The 16,072-nt window shown below is 42.7% G+C and overlaps 2 protein-coding genes across 2 annotated transcripts in view; one reads left to right on the top strand and one right to left on the bottom strand.

The window, feature by feature from the left end:
* Positions 1–5,852, top strand: part of LOC114599665 (putative beta-1,3-galactosyl-O-glycosyl-glycoprotein beta-1,6-N-acetylglucosaminyltransferase 7) — a 34,888-nt gene extending 29,036 nt beyond the window's left edge. Inside the window, exon 5 of the mRNA XM_028735264.2 lies at positions 5,468–5,852. Coding sequence (XP_028591097.2) covers positions 5,468–5,493 — 26 coding nt within the window. The 3' untranslated portion in view covers positions 5,494–5,852. The remainder of the gene's footprint in view (positions 1–5,467) is intronic.
* The window catches only part of RTF2 (replication termination factor 2), a 60,703-nt gene that overhangs the window by 40,352 nt on the left and 4,279 nt on the right, over positions 1–16,072 (bottom strand). The window contains exon 5 of the mRNA XM_028735265.2: positions 15,867–15,945. Within this exon, the coding sequence (XP_028591098.2) occupies positions 15,867–15,945 (79 nt within the window). The remainder of the gene's footprint in view (positions 1–15,866; positions 15,946–16,072) is intronic.

Genomic DNA, 16,072 nt, shown 5'->3' with positions numbered 1-16,072 from the left:
TCTTTTGTAAAAAAAATTCTCCAAATTAAATTACCTTGGTTCTTTGAAATCTGCATTTACAGTTGTCTAAAACAAATGAGCAACAGATCAGGAAAAAGAGAGAAGGGAGGAAGGAAAAGATATAGTATCTGATATAGTATCTTTTGGGCACACTACACATCTTCACACAAAATTCCCATAGCTATTCATCTCAGAGGTAGTCAACTAGGTTGTCCTCCAGATCTGTTATACTACAACGCTCGTCATTCCTGACCACTGGTCCAGCTAGCTAGGGCTAATTGAAGTCCACAACATCTGGAGCCCAAAACATTGGCCACCCCTCATCTATACCTACACATATTTCTAAAATAATGCAACTTCCTGGTTGCCACAGCTCCAGGCTTCTGCACACTTCTGTGAGAGTTCTAAAGAACCCAGAACTTACCTCCAAATAAGTATGTATATGATCAGATTGCTGCCTGGACAAGAATTTTGTGGCAATGCTCTTTATTATTTATATTTTAACATCATGGAACCCAATGTAGTGTACACATGGTTCTCAGGCAGCTGGCTAGACAGGCACTGGCTAGACCCAGAGCTGCTTGCTCCAGTGAAGTGGTATTCTCATGTGTCTTCAGACTGTTCCCCATCTTTGTACACCCAGATGGAGAGCTGTATTTTGGAACTCACTACAGCCAGAGACTATGTAGGGATTCTGTTTGTGGTTAAAAAGAAAGCCATCAAATTCAATCCATTATCCTGCTCCTGAAATAATGCTTAAAATCTTTCAGTTTATTTCTCAGCAAGAGGACAACGGGTGCAGAACAGCTATCTGAACAAATAAAAGTTAAGTAACATGGACCTTCCTTCTCTTATTCAAGACAGGACACATTTTTGCCTTCACAGAAATCTTTATGTCATCTACCACTTCTCACAGCACTGTAGACTTAGTGACATTTTGAAAAATGCTTATTACTCTGCACAACAAGCAGCTATAGGTACAGAATCCCTTCAGGCTATCCTGGGAACATTCACCTCAAGGGACTTTTTTCTGCATTATGCACTTTCCATGACTTTATAATTTCCATGAGACTGCACACTCACTGCTCCCATAAGCTGGATCTGCCATTGTACATTATAAAGCTGATACGTCATACACCATGCCTGAAATTTTTCACATGTCAACAGTCCCAGCTGTAATGCTGTTAAGATTGCTTGTTTATTAGCCTGGGCCTTACTACATTTTGTTACAGTGCTTAATAAGAAGCTCAGAATAAACAGAATTTCTAAGGAAGAAGCTTGTTTCACTATGGGCAGATAATAATATATACTAACCACTTCTTGGATAGCGAAGTTAAGGTTGCTTGAGAATGTAATAGCCAACCAAGACAAAAGCTCATGATTGAGTGAACTGGCTGCCTAGCAAAAGACTTATCTTCCAAGGCAGTTATTAAGCATGCATAGGATTGTTGGCAAGAATGGCACCCAATTAAAATTAATTGATCATGCCAGTCGTAATAAATTAATCTATCCATTAAATCCACAAAATTCTGTAGATATATAAACATTATTTTTAAGCGAAAAAACATATGTTGTGGTAGATTGTTCCCATCCCAAAAAATAAACGCCAATTTCTTTTTGATCTGTTTTTTTGCTTAAGCTAGTCAAGAAAAGGTCATGATCTTAACTATAGCAGATTCTCACAACCCACACACTATCCCAATCATTTGAAATCATCTGCTCTACCTCTGACAGCTGAAGTTTCACCCCCCCACCCACTTTTGAAGTTAGTCTTCTTAGCCATAAAGATAGAAATTTACTTTAAAAAAGAAAAAGTGGAGATTCTCAGGATGCCAATTTTCACATCATGCCCTGCTCAGATTCTACACTTGGATAGAATCATGGAATGCAGACAGCACTACATTCAGATTTAGGATTTCAAATTATAATTGGAATTGGATGGGATCAAAAAGCCATCCAATAATACACCTACACAAAACCCACTGAGTCAGGACCATTTATCGTTCAGGGCTCTGCCACAGACTACTTTGTTTACACAATCCAGTCTACATGGGGAGCATAGCTCAGTCGGTAAAGCATGAGTCTTAATCTCAATGTCATGCGTTCAAGCCCTACATTGGGCAATGGATTCCTGCATTGCAGAGGGTTGGACTAAATGACCCTTGTGGTCCCTTCCAGCTTTATGATTCTATGATTATTTCTATGAAGAGAACAGGCACTCCAGAGAAAAACCATTGCAAAACAAAAGCTCTGCAGGGTGAAGGTGAATATTAGATCCCTTCTCAGATTTCTTCTGATTTCTAAATTTTCAGAGAACTTTAAAAAAAAAATATAATTTGTCTCTTCATAGTATGAATGACTTAAAGGTAAAGGTAAAGGTACCCCTGCCCGTACGGGCCAGTCTTGACCGACTCTGGGGTTGTGTGCCCATCTCACTCAAGAGGCCGTGGGCAAGCGCTGTCCGCAGACACTTCCAGGTCACGTGGCCAACGTGACAAGCTGCATCTGGCGAGCCAGCGCAGCACACGGAACGCTGTTTACCTTCCCGCTGGTAAGCGGTCCCTATTTATCTACTTGCACCCGGGGGTGCTTTCGAACTGCTAGGTTGGCAGGCGCTGGAACCGAGCAGCGGGAGCGCACCCCGCCGCGGGGATTCGAACCGCCGACCTTTCAATCAGCAAGCCCTAGGCGCTGAGGCTTTTACCCACAGCGCCACCCGCGTCCCTTACATGTCTCTAAATGTTGAAATATGCTATATGTTGCTTATGCAGCGCTCTTTGGGCTGTCCACCACTCCTATATTTACACTGCATCCATAAAAAGAGCCCTGGGTCTGCAGAGCTGACGACAGCATACTTTAACCCCTGTCATCAACCAGGAAATTCAGGACCACTGGGAGGTTGTGCCCCTTGCCTCCTAGAAATAGCATCTTGGCAAACGGGCGGACAACATGGTCCCCATTCACAAATCAAAGGAGCTGTCGTCCCCCACCCCCACCCCCGTTCCTTGTCTGAAATAACATTTGGCATGAACTGCCAGTTGCCTAGGAATGAAGAAACAAAATGGGAAGGACATTCTGGCACCTTTCTATCAACTAATGAAAAAAGAAACATCAATTTGTTTTTCAAGGGGAAGGTCACCCTGGCCCAAACTGGATAAAAATGCTCACCACTTTGTTCTGGCCCCGAAGAACTGTTCTGCCTCCTCTACCTTTTATCTCCACTCACTTTCCCTAGCATGCTTTGCCTTTTTAGTTTATACATCTAGTGGCAGGACCTTGTTTCTCTCTCTCAATATGAGCTGCTTTGGGAGACAATACCTGTTTTTAAAAATGGATAAAACTACAACTTGAATAAGAAAGTGAAGGGGTTCTGGGAGATGATATATAATGAGTTAAAGAAGACGTTGAAATATACTTTTGTAAAGAAACCAGAAACCTTCCTTCTAGGAATAACAAGAAATGAAATAAATAAAAAGGACTGTAAACTTTTTCAGTATGCAATAACAGCAGTGAGAATATTAATGGCCCAAAAATGGAAGCAGGAAGAACTACCGACTCTGGAGGAATGGAGAATGAAGTTAACGGACTATGCAGAACTGGACAAGTTAAGCGGGAAAATTAGATATCAACGAGATCACAAGTTCATTGAGGACTGGGAAAATTTTTCAGAGTATTTGAAGAGTGTATGTGATGAGCAAACAATGCTAGTGGGTTTTAAAGAAGCTTTGTGAAAAAATAAGGAATATTGCAAGAATGCAAATATGTTTATAAAGGTACCCTAAAAGGCGATACTAAATTTGAGGAATGTGTAGATAAAAATTTAAACACGGATGATTGTCAGAGAAGCTGAGGGAAGTCCAAAAGATGAAAATATGTTATTTGGGAAATTGTTTGATTGGAGATATTTGTGTAAAACTTAATAAAAATTTATTTTAAAAAAAACAACAACTACAACTTGAATGAAGATTGTTCATTAAGATCTACATTGTGGGGCTATGATTGCCTATTACAGTGTTGTTAAGAGTTTCCTGCCAAAGAAGCCTTGTGTGTGGCAGAACATTCTGGGAAGTGTTCAGTGATACACACTCCATTCACAGGGCAGTAGCAAGACTTGTTGGATCGCATCGTCACTTCACATAAACAGGGCATGCCCTAAGGCTGCACATTTTAAGGTATGACTGATAGCAGCGAGCAAGCTGTCATGTGGAAAAACCTCTTTCCACTCTTAATTCTTGTTAAGATTCTGAGAAACCCCAGGATTTCTTGGGAAATGGTGTGAAACTCCCTGGGTTATAGACCTAATATTCCGACTAACCTTTAGAATACAGGTTTAGACAGCTTCAAAAATACTACCAACTTTTTAAGCCAATGCTGTAGATCAGGCGTGGGAAGACTTTCGTCCTCCAGGTATTACTAAACTACAACTCCCATCCATACTTGCTAATGCTGTTGGGAGTTGTAGCAACTTTTGGATAGTCCCTACCATCTAGGTGATGGAGATTCTATAAAGGAAAAGTCACAGGAAATGAAGTACTGAAACGGCACAAGCTGGGTCAAGTGACTTAATCTAAGTGAGGAATGGAGTGCTGAGTGATCACAACAATGAACTTTAATCTAAATCCTGGTGTGTGCAAAGGAGGCAATGAATAAAACAAGAACACTCAATTATCCTCTGTTGTATTAAGTAATGAAGTCTGTGGTGGAGCTTATGATCCGCAGTCACAACACCCACACTTAGCTGTCAAAAAAAGCCCATTTGTAGCTAGAATGTTGAGGGCAATGCAAAAGGTTGCTGCACATAAATTACATATGCCATATCAAAGAAATGTAGAATAATATATGTATTATTATTATTTCTTGCTTTGAACAAGTCTGTATTGGGTCTAAGTCACCACTCAGTATATACTTAAAGGAGGAGGAACACCTGGGGAATAAAGCTAATTGTTGCTTTAAATAAAAAACAAAACATTAACTACCAGAACTTAGCAACCAACTCCCTCTGGCCTCATTTGTTATACCTCATCTTGCTTCTGTGGGTAATCTGTGGTCTGTTTTCAGTTTTAACAATAGAGCAGAAGAAACCGAGAAGGAATTTCAGATACTTTGGTGTATTGATGTCTGAATATGATACTGCTGTCCACATTCTTTCGGACCAAATGTGCAGGTTGTTCTTTAAGGCCAATCAGGGGTGCGGGAACTACAAATATTAAAGCCTTGAAAACAAAGGTACTGTATTTATTTGAAAATAAGAACTGGTTTTCAGTTGTTTCAAACAGGTATCACTGGGATATAGAATTTAAGTACAAATATGTTTATTTGGACTCTATGTTTTGATTCATGGTGCAGCCCTAAACACAATTGACAGGCAATTATTATCTCTGCTGTAGATGTGACTACTGAAGGTTAAGCAGTTTGTGGATTAGCAATTAACTTTCTACAACATTCCTTAATTGTTCTTTTATTTCAGTGTTTTCAGAGAAGATTGGCAGATGAAATTGAGGAGACTCGTTCATCCAACTATTACATGACTAGGCTTCTTGGATTGCTTTCAAAATTTCAGCCTCTACATTTAAGCAAAAATTCATTCTAATCATGTCTATTTACAAGGAGCAAACACGTGCACAACACCTCCTTGATTATACACTTATGAGAAACCAAAACTATCATTGCAATGAAATGTCAGAAACAAAGTGAAGGATGCTATTATATACAAAACTTGGCTGCACAGGGCAGGGTAGATTATTAGCTAACACTGGATTAAAAATGTACTGGTTTTAAAGGCCATAACTGTTGGACAGTAATACAAACCGACAAACCCACCATTGCATTAAACCTTATCATTTGAACCTAAATATGGGACAATTACTCTTAAGCCTGATTGACAACACTCCTGTATCCCTCAGGACTACGTTGATGCCCTCCCATTGCAATTCCCATTTCCCAGTAGGTCTGGACCACGAAATCCAGTTGTGTGCAGGCAACAGCAATACCTACTAGTCCCAATGCTCAATAGGGATCTGTAAGTCTGTCACAGCCTATCCTGTGGCCGGAGCTGTAGGAACTATTCTAATCAGTTTTGGTGGTGGTAGGGAATCCTACAGAGCAACCACTCTATGTAACCTCCTGACCTCCAGTTTGTCTAGAATGTTTGTCTAGAGAATACCCATCTGCCGACACAAGGGGAGAGAGAGGCGGCTATGCCAGTCCACCTGGGACAGCGGTGGTTCAGATACTTCATTTTGGCCAGTTTCAGCAAGCTTTTCGACAGGTAGGATTAAGCACAGCATCACAAAAAGGCTCCAGTGGGCAGGACGGCTGCCTCAACCTGCCTCACTGGCCTGCCTGGAAAAAGTTTAGAGGCACTGAGCAAAGCAGGAAGATATGAAGCATGCCAAAGTATTAGATTACACTGGAATTCCCTACTTTACATCATGATTCACTGCTTACTGTAAGCTGCTGTAAGTCGGAAAGAAAAGCTGAGTTTTTAAGAGTTTCTTAAAATAAAAAACAAACCAACCTAAAGCCAATTATATGCTGCTGCTAACTTCCGTGAGGTTATACTGGCTTCAATTCAACCTTCTCAACTCAGCAAGGTCATAGACGGGCCTGGAAGTATACACTTGGAAACTTTTTGGCACAGAAGTCTATGAGAGCTTGACTGCATGAGGGCTTCTTTCTTCTTTGGCGATCACTCGTAGCCGAGTAAGATTGTTTTCCATAAACAGTTTTAACAATGAGTACATAAGTGACTGTGGAGGCCAATTCTGGAACCACACGTCCTTCCTCAGTGGGGACATTGGTTTCTGGGCTGGAGTTGATCAAAGGGGGAATTTGCGAAGCGTGCCTTCCTCTTAGCACGTTTCCCCCTTGAATCCTGAGTTTGAGTGTCTTCAAAGCCCATGACACCTTTGGTAAAGGCTGTTCTCCACTGATCAGAAAGAAAATGGCCTGAACTAGACCTTCAGAAATCTAGATCCCTGAGGTTGAGTTGATACTACCATGCTATTACTCAGCACAAAAGGGCTTATCATTCCCATATCATTTGAAGGTTATATTGTGACCTCCTTAATGCTATTTGTTCTTTTGCCTTATCTCCTCCTGGCTTTATGGAGGTACAGTAAGTTACAAAAGGAACTAGGAGATAATCATTATCTAGCAGCAGACCTCAGTCTATCAGGCGGCCTTGAGGAAATTCTATTTTCTCAGCCTCCTTGCTATACTCTTTCCATCCCCAGCCCACATTCATCTGCAAAGTGGGAATAATGCCACTCTCCTTTACCAAGCTGTAGGAAAGACTGCTGCAACAACAGTCCCCTCATGAGCGGTAACAAGCCTCAGTTAACACCTCAATTTTAAAAGCCTTCACTTGCCAGTGCTGGGAGAGGAACGTAGTCAATTGCCAATGAATCAGCCCAAGTCTACATAAAATTCAAGTTCCACAGAGCACCCTCAGTGACCAACCAACTGCTCAACCTTGGGTGGTTTGCACCATGGTTGAAAGGTGAATATGCAGCATGCTGGTGTATGGGTGGGGCTAAAATTGTAGCTGCTTTGCTCCTCCTCCAGCTGTGCTGCTGGGAACTAAGCAACCATTTGGCCTAGCACAGGAGTGATGCACCAGCACACTGCTTGGTCATAGTTAAGCTTAAACTTAACTGGTTTAAAGTGAGGTGCAAACCAGACAGTTCTAAAAAAAACTTGTCAATTTTAAGAATTCTTGAACACCGGTGCGTTAATATAACCTATGTAGGTACATAACCTATGTAGCTCTGAAAATCCCAATTCAGAGAGAACTTACATATATCTAGTCCATTTTATATCCCACATTTCTTACAAGTAGCTCAAGATGTTTAGGTTTTCCCTCCTCCTCCTCATGTTATGCTTGTAATAACTTTGGGGAAGTAGGCAAGAGGTGGACCATTTTGACTGGTGAGATACTAATCTTGCAAATTTAATAAATAAAATTTAAGATTGTGCTCTATTGTAACTGATGGCCACCTGTCATGTTTGATCTAGTTGAGATCCCTGCATTGCAGGCGGTTGGACTAGATGACTCTTGGGGTCCCTTCCAACTCTACAATTCTATGATCCTGAGATATTGTTTTTATGATTTTTGTGATCCACCATAGGAGGCCCTGTAAACATTGTCAGCAGGAAAATGTTTTCAAACTCACACTGGGACTTTGTGTCATGTGCATTAAGGAATTTTGGGAGGAACCTTCCCACACACAAAAATTTAGCAGAAAATCCAAGAACCATTTTGATTGTGCTACATTTGATAAGATCTTGAAGAGGAGATGAATCAACACATCTGGCCCTTGGGTGTAGGGCACCAGATCTTGACTTTCCAGGAAAAGGCGTAGTCTTCAGATGAACTGACATGAAGATAAGAATGGCTAGAAGCACACACATGTAAATGCACACTGGTGTCCGATAAGAGAGACTGATTCCATCACAGACTGAGACTGAGAAGCTTTGGCAGACCTTCCCTTACTAATTAGCGCAACTACTCTCTCCCATACGCAAAACCTAAGATAAAAGGATGTACTAATGTTTCCAGGACCAAATTGCAAACATGCGCTGGATTATGGAGAAAGCTAGAGAGTTCCAGAAAGACATCTACTTCTGCTTCATTGACTATGCAAAAGCCTTTGACTGTGTCGACCACAGCAAACTATGGCAAGTTCTTAAAGAAATGGGAGTGCCTGATCACCTCATCTGTCTCCTGAGAAATCCCTATGTGGGACAAGAAGCTACAGTTAGAACTGGATATGGAACAACTGATTGGTTCAAAATTGGGAAAGGAGTACGACAAGGCTGTATTTTGTCTCCCTGCTTATTTAATTTATATGCAGAATACATCATGCGAAAGGCTGGGCTGGATGAATCCCAAACTGGAATTAAGATTGCCGGAAGAAATATCAACAACCTCAGATATGCAGATGACATAACCTTGATGGCAGAAAGTGAGGAGGAATTAAAGAACCTTTTAATGAGGGTGAAAGAGGAGAGCGCAAAATATGGTCTGAAGCTCAACATCAAAAAAACGAAGATCATGGCCACTGGTCCCATCACCTCCTGGCAAATAGAAGGGGAAGAAATGGAGGCAGTGAGAGATTTTACTTTCTTGGGCTCCATGATCACTGCAGATGGTGACAGCAGCCACGAAATTAAAAGACGCCTGCTTCTTGGGAGAAGGGCAATGACAGGCCTAGACAGCATCTTGAGAAGTAGAGACGTCACCTTGCCAACAAAGGTCCGTATAGTTAAAGCCATGGTTTTCCCAATAGTGATGTATGGAAGTGAGAGCTGGACCATAAAGAAGGCTGATCGCCGAAGAATTGATGCTTTTGAATTATGGTGCTGGAGAAGACTCTTGAGAGTCCCATGGACTGCAAGAAGATCAAACGCATCCATTCTTAAGGAAATCAGCCCTGAGTGCTCACTGGAAGGACAGATCGTGAAGCTGAGGCTCCAGTACTTTGGCCACCTCATGAGAAGAGAAAACTCCCTGGAGAAAACACTGATGCTGGGAAAGATGGAGGGCACAAGGAGAAGGGGGCGACAGAGGACGAGATGGTTGGATAGTGTTTTCGAGGTTACCAGCATGAGTTTGACCAAACTGCGGGAGGTAGTGGAGGACAGAGGTGCCTGGCGTGCTCTGGTCCATGGGGTCACGAAGAGTCGGACACGACTAAACGACTAAACAACAAAAATGTTTCCAGAGGGTTTTGTTGTTGCCGCTGGTCACACTGGAAGAGAGTCAATTAAAAAACTCTTTGTATGGGTCACAGCTCATGTGCAGGAGTCATTGGGCAGAGCTAACTTTGTTGACCCCACAGTCCTTGCTCATTTGAAAATATGCCTATCAGGGTTTAATGCGCAGGGGAAAGGTGAGAAGAAATCTTTGGCATCTTTAACCCCACATATGTGCACGCCTAGCTTCTATCCTGCAAACAAAACAATAAAATACACAAGTGGGATCTGCATTAAAACAGTGTAGTGTAAGGGTAGTCAACCTTCTTATACCTACCGCCCACTAATGCATCTTTCTTGATGGTAAAATTTCCTCACCGCCCACCAGTGCTCGATGGAAGGAGGATTCAGATTGTGCCGTAGAACCCCCTACCGCCCTCCTAGAATCCTGAAACGCCCACTAGTGGGCGGTAGGGGCCAGGTTGACAACCCCTGGTGTAGTGCACCAGCCAGCCATTCCCCCAATAATAAGTCAGTATTCCATGACTACTGAGTATGCTCAGTTCTAACAGGGATGTGTTTCCTCAGCTTAGGGGTCTTTCTACACCAACACGATTTTGTACTTCTGCAAACCTTGAGATCCTCCTGAACCCGCTGAACCTCTTGGACATAAATGGTGCCATTTGGGTTACATAAAGATCAGCACTTTAAGAAAGAGTTACCGTATTTTTCACCCTATAGGACGCATTTCCCCCCTCCAAAAATGAAGGGGAAATGTGTGTGCGTCCTATGGGGCGAATGCAGGCTTTCGCTGAAGCCTGGAGAGCGAGAGGGGTCGGTGCGCACCCACCCCTCTCGCTCTCAGGCTTCAGGAAGCTCTCCGCAAGCCGTGGGAGAGCTGCGCGACTTCGCACAGCTCTCCCACGGCTTGTGGAGAACTGCCTGTTCTGGGGGCTGGGGTCAGGGGAAGCTCAGGCTTCCCCCGCCCCAGCCCCGCGCCTGGGGGGGGGATAATTTTTTTCCCTTTATTTCCCCCCCAAAAAAACTAGGTGCGCCCTATGGGCCGAATCAGCATGTTTTTACATGAGTGGAATGTGCCCTTTTATTTAAAATGCATCTCTGGGTTATTTGTGGGGCATAGGAATTTGCTCATTTCCCCCTCCCCCCAAAAAATATAGTCCGGCCCCCCAGAAGGTCTGAGGGACAGTGGACTAGCCCCCTGCTGAAAAGGTTTGCTGACCCCTGGTATATAGGATGTGAATAAATCTAGTTAATCTGAATTTCCCCTGAATTCCAAAATGGGTAAGGACTTGTAGACACTGGACTTATCTGCAGAGGACGAAGAATGAAACGCTTGTTTTCAGAATTTATATCGCATCTTATCAGTGGCTATGAACAATAATATGGCACAATAAAACCATTATCCATGAAACAATAAAAATGCAGCAGAAAACAGCAGAAAAAGGAGGCCAACAGTAAAACAAGTGATAAAAAACTATGCTCAAGAGGGAGAACAAAGTAATTAAGTGCCATTAAAAGCTCAAAGGGAAAAGATAGCATTTGCCTGGCAACTACAAGGTACTAACCATGACACCAAGCGAACACGTTTTGGAAGAAAGCCTCACATTTTGCCCACAAAGGCTGTTAGTTGTCCACCTAGCCCAGGGGTCTGCAACCTTTAAGACAAAAAGAGTCACTTGGACCCGTTTCCGAAGAAAAAAAAACTGGGAGCCGCAAAACTCGTCATTATAAAAATAACTTTTTTGTCACTTTTTTATTATTTCTTTGTTTGACCCCTCAGAATTACTCCTCCTCCTAGAAATAAACGTTAAATTAACAAGTTACCTTTGTGTGTGTGTGTGTGTTCTTCACTCCCCTTCAAAACAGTGACCAGCGTACATGCCCCCTTTCAATGCAGTGACCAGCGTACATGCCCCTTACAATGTAGTGGGCAGGCGGGCGGGAAGGTGACGTCGGGACAGTGCGTGACTAACGCACGCACCGCCCCCATGCGACGTCACAGCCAGTACAGCGCCCACCACAGTGGGGAGTGTCGGGGCGCACAATGCACCTCCTCCCCTCGCTAGTATCCGCCCCGGAGCCGCGGCAAAGGTGTAAAAGAGCCACATGCGGCTCCGGGGCCGCAGGCTGCAGACCCCTGACCTAGCCTGAGGAGGGTGGGCTCCAGAGAAAAGCCACCGAGAGATCTTTATCTAGTGCTGTGTAGCAGTGGGCAGGTAGGTTTGAAAGGCTGGACTTGAAAGATTTGCAGGGTGAAGACATTAAACACACACATTTGCCATTTTTGGAAACTTTTTCAGGCACAATTTACATTCTTTTATCCTCAGTCATGGGGCTCATATATATAACTGTGTTAAATATGACTCTTGCAAATCCAGTTTTCATTTAAAACAAACACTTATCAGGATTCGCAGTAGAAAGCTGAACTTCTACGAGTTATAAGATAATCACTGCACAAAGATTTATTGTTATGGGCAATATGCCCATTGTTATATAATACAACTATTGATGTTCCAACAGTCTTTGCAGCTCATATTTCCTTTTCGATATCACTTAATAGTCAAGTGGGCTCCAACAGAAAGTAGCATAGCAAACTTGTTTACGCCCGTTTTAATGTTATTTGGCTGCCATGAACAAGGAAGGGAACCAGCACAACTGGAACAGCCAGCTCTAAAAAGAATCAATACATCAATAGATCCGTTTCTATTGACTTTTCAACGTAGCAAGCCAAGAAAGCATCATTATACCAAAGTCCACAGTATTCTCTGTGGTAGGACTGAATCGGTCACTGCTGCCTTCATTTCGACATGCATAACAATGACTTTTTCACATTACTTTACAAAATCACAAAGTTGCAAGGAACAAAAGGTCATTAAATTGAACCTATGACTGCCATAAAACAAACACAACAGACCTCACCCTAGACCCACCTTCTCACTGACTGATCAAATAAGCTAGGGAAGTGGTGCTCAGTTAGGGGTCCGGGGACACCAGGGGATTTGCCAGGGACTCACTTAACTTGTTAATTGCACAGTGAAAGCCACAATGATGATCCACAGATCACCCAGCCTCTGCTCATGACCAGGGCCTGCTTGCTAGCAGCGGGGAAAACTTGTGAAAGAGTTGCTGGATTGCAAGTGAATTAGGACTGGGCAAAAACCTCTGTCACATTTTATTAGGGCTCTTGCAATTGGAGTGGCAGGGGCAGTGAGAGGGGTGGAGAGAGAAAGCAAATGGCTTGCTCCACGGGTAGGGTTCACATGTTTATCATTTAAAAAAGGTAAGGGATCCCTTCCACCTGCTCTCTACTTTTTAACTGAAAAGAACTTCTAATTGCTTTCAATGACTACCAAGTTTAGAGGACTCTCCCACTGCTTGTAGTAGGGCTTTCAGTGAATCTTGCTTTTGAGTTTGAGATTCATGTCTCATCCTGGAAGTCCAACAGCGGAAATAGCTAAGCAAATTGCCACTATGATTAGCACAACAGCTCACCCTTTGATGATTTAGTTTAGTGCTAGGGCACTGTCTGGAAATAGGCAATTTGTGATAGTATCACAAATTTTATAGTCTGCTTTTAAGTATACCTAAAATCCTTTGCTTATTAGGGGCCACCCCACATTTTCTTCAAAAAATTGCTTTGCACAGGTAACTACCATAGAGTTATCAAAATTTTCAAAAGCAGGGGGTACATGGCTTGGCTTTTGAAAAATAGTGGATACTCAGTAATAAGCTAATTGGGAACCACTGAGCTAGGGACACCCTAGCACAGCAGTACCCAAGTGCAGCCACCAGGGGCTAAATACCGTATTTTTCTGTGTATAAGACTAAGTTTTTCCCCTAAAAAATAATGTCAAAAATTAGGGGGCGTCTTATACACGGATACATCTCCACCCATTTTCTTAAATCTGAGTCCCCCAAAATAGGAGGCATCTTATAGACGGAAAAATACGGTAGCTTATACAGGCATTTAAGCTATGAAAGCACCTGCACACTGTTTACTGTTGTCATCATAAAAAGAGTCAACTTACAAAATGGTGCCCATCCCACATGTTATGTAGCTGGCCAGCACTTGGTACATTTCTCCACTGGAGAAACTCAAAATGTGTCCACAGAGTACATAGCTCTACAAGCCTTGGGAAAGTGAGCCGTGCCACAAACCACATGCATGGGCAAACTCTCTAAGTACCACTAGCCAATCTTCTGCCCTGGGGAAAATTCATTCCAACTTGAAACATACTTATCTCATTTCGACTTTAGTCATGATTAAGTCAGAGACCGCTGCTTTATACAAAGTGAAATCACTGGTGCATCTAGCACCATACTGGTCTCTCTGATTTTTTCTTTACTTAATGGCCTGCAGCTGAATTCCTATTTTAAAATACATAATCAATCATAGATGCATTTATGAAGAATATCTTACCTGAAACTAGTGATTTGTGCATTTTTGTTACCACAATCTCTGCTGAAAGACTACTCTTAATCTCACTACAGCTTCTTCAACTTTCAGTTTACTTTGAATCGTTAACTCACATTATCACAAGTATTACCACTGCAGTACATCTGTTTATAAAACTAAATTCTGACTTAAACCACAGTAGATGGCATAGTGGAGAATGCATAGTGGAGAATGCACACACAAGAAAAGGAGAAAGTGGAGAAAGGAAACACATGGAAAGCCTGCAGAAAATAAAAGACAAAAGTGTTCCACAGCAACCAACTAAATCAGTGTTCCTCAAGCTGTGGGTAGTGAGGGCGCAGTTCCTTAGGAGAGCATGGAAGATTTGTAAAGAACTGCACATGTCTTATTAGTAATCTGTCCACGAACAATAAGAATTTAGGGTTGCCAGTGTTGTTGGCCCTGGAATAACTGAGAGGAAGGAGTGGGGGCCACATGTTATCTTAAGCTAGAGAAAAGATGCACTGCAAGAAGATGCAACGTGTGTATAGGAGATGGACAAGATGGGCTCCAAGGGCCACAGGATTCAACTGGCAACAGCAGTCTATGTTAAGTAGTATGGAAACCACATAGGAAACAGCCAACAAAACAACTAGCTTTAGGGAAATTCAAGGACCGTTGGAATGAAGGAGGAAGCAAGTTCACAAATAGTCTTTCTTAAAGAATGGCCTATTTAGATTCCTGCATTGGAGGGAGTTGGACCAAATGAAGAAGAAGAAGAAGAAGAAGAAGAAGAAGAAGAAGAAGAAGAAGAGGAGGAGGAGGAGGAGGAGGAGTTTGGATTTGATATCCTGCTTTATCCCTACCCGAAAGTGTCTCAAAGCGGCTAACATTCTCCTTTCCCTCCCACCCCCACAACAAACACTCTGTCAGGTGAGTATGACTAGCCCAAGGTCACCCAGCAGCTGCATGTGGAGGAGCGGAGACGCGAACCCGGTTCACCAGATTACGAGTCTACTGCTCTTAACCACTACACCACACTGGCTCAGGGTCCCTTCTAACCCCACAATTCTTATGATAAACATAATCCTAAGAGACAAAAAGAAAAGACCAATTCTTAGCTCTGAGGAGACGGAGAAAATGAGATGTCAGTCTGGTGCACAGTAAAAGGATACACACTTGAATGACTTTCACCAGTGTACTGTAAACAGGACCCCAAAGTCTCCCTGGGTTAAACAAATTGTGTCCTCTCTTTGAATGCACATGTGCATGGAAGAGAAAACCAAGAGCTGCAAAGTAGACTCTAGTTATGTATGTTTATAACACTGCTTAAGTCAGCACTGGGAAGTATCAGGTTGTGGGGCTGATTAAGCCCACCAGGCCTTCTCAATTCACCCACCAGGTTATTTAGGCAAAATCATACCCATCTGTCAGCTGCCTGATGTCATATGACATCAGGTAAAGCACAGGTATAGCTATGGTTTCAAACAGTGCTAAATTCAATGTTTCTTTGCAGCTGCAGGTTGTATTCTGCACTGTTTGAATGTAACACATACCCTGTTGCATTGCTTTCAGCAGGGATCAGATACACTCCCTACCCACCTGCCAAACTGGCACCCGGAGAGCAGGGCACTTCTAGATCTGGCCTTCTGGACACAACCCTGGCTCAATTCAAAGTAATTTTGGGCTGGGATGCAGCACAAACATATACTAGAAAGGTGCGGAGGGGAGGAGAGAAAGGGACAAAGCTTACCTTGTGGCAAACTTCAGTTTTAATTTCTTTGAGAGCGCGTTCAGAGAAGACACATCCACAGTTGCGTAGAAAGCAAAATCTTTGGCGAAGCAGAGAGAAAATGATGTTCAGAGGTTAAATACACAGGCAACAATGAAGCTACAGACAGCTCTAACTAAGACTGCAATCCTATGTACACTTAACTGGGAGTAATTTCTGAGTAAGCA

The sequence above is a fragment of the Podarcis muralis genome, chromosome 5 (assembly GCF_964188315.1).
Source record: "Podarcis muralis chromosome 5, rPodMur119.hap1.1, whole genome shotgun sequence".
Taxonomy (NCBI): Eukaryota; Metazoa; Chordata; class Lepidosauria; order Squamata; family Lacertidae; genus Podarcis; species Podarcis muralis.
The sequence above is the reverse complement of the archived record's forward strand: the minus strand, read 5'-3'. Positions and strand labels throughout refer to the sequence as shown.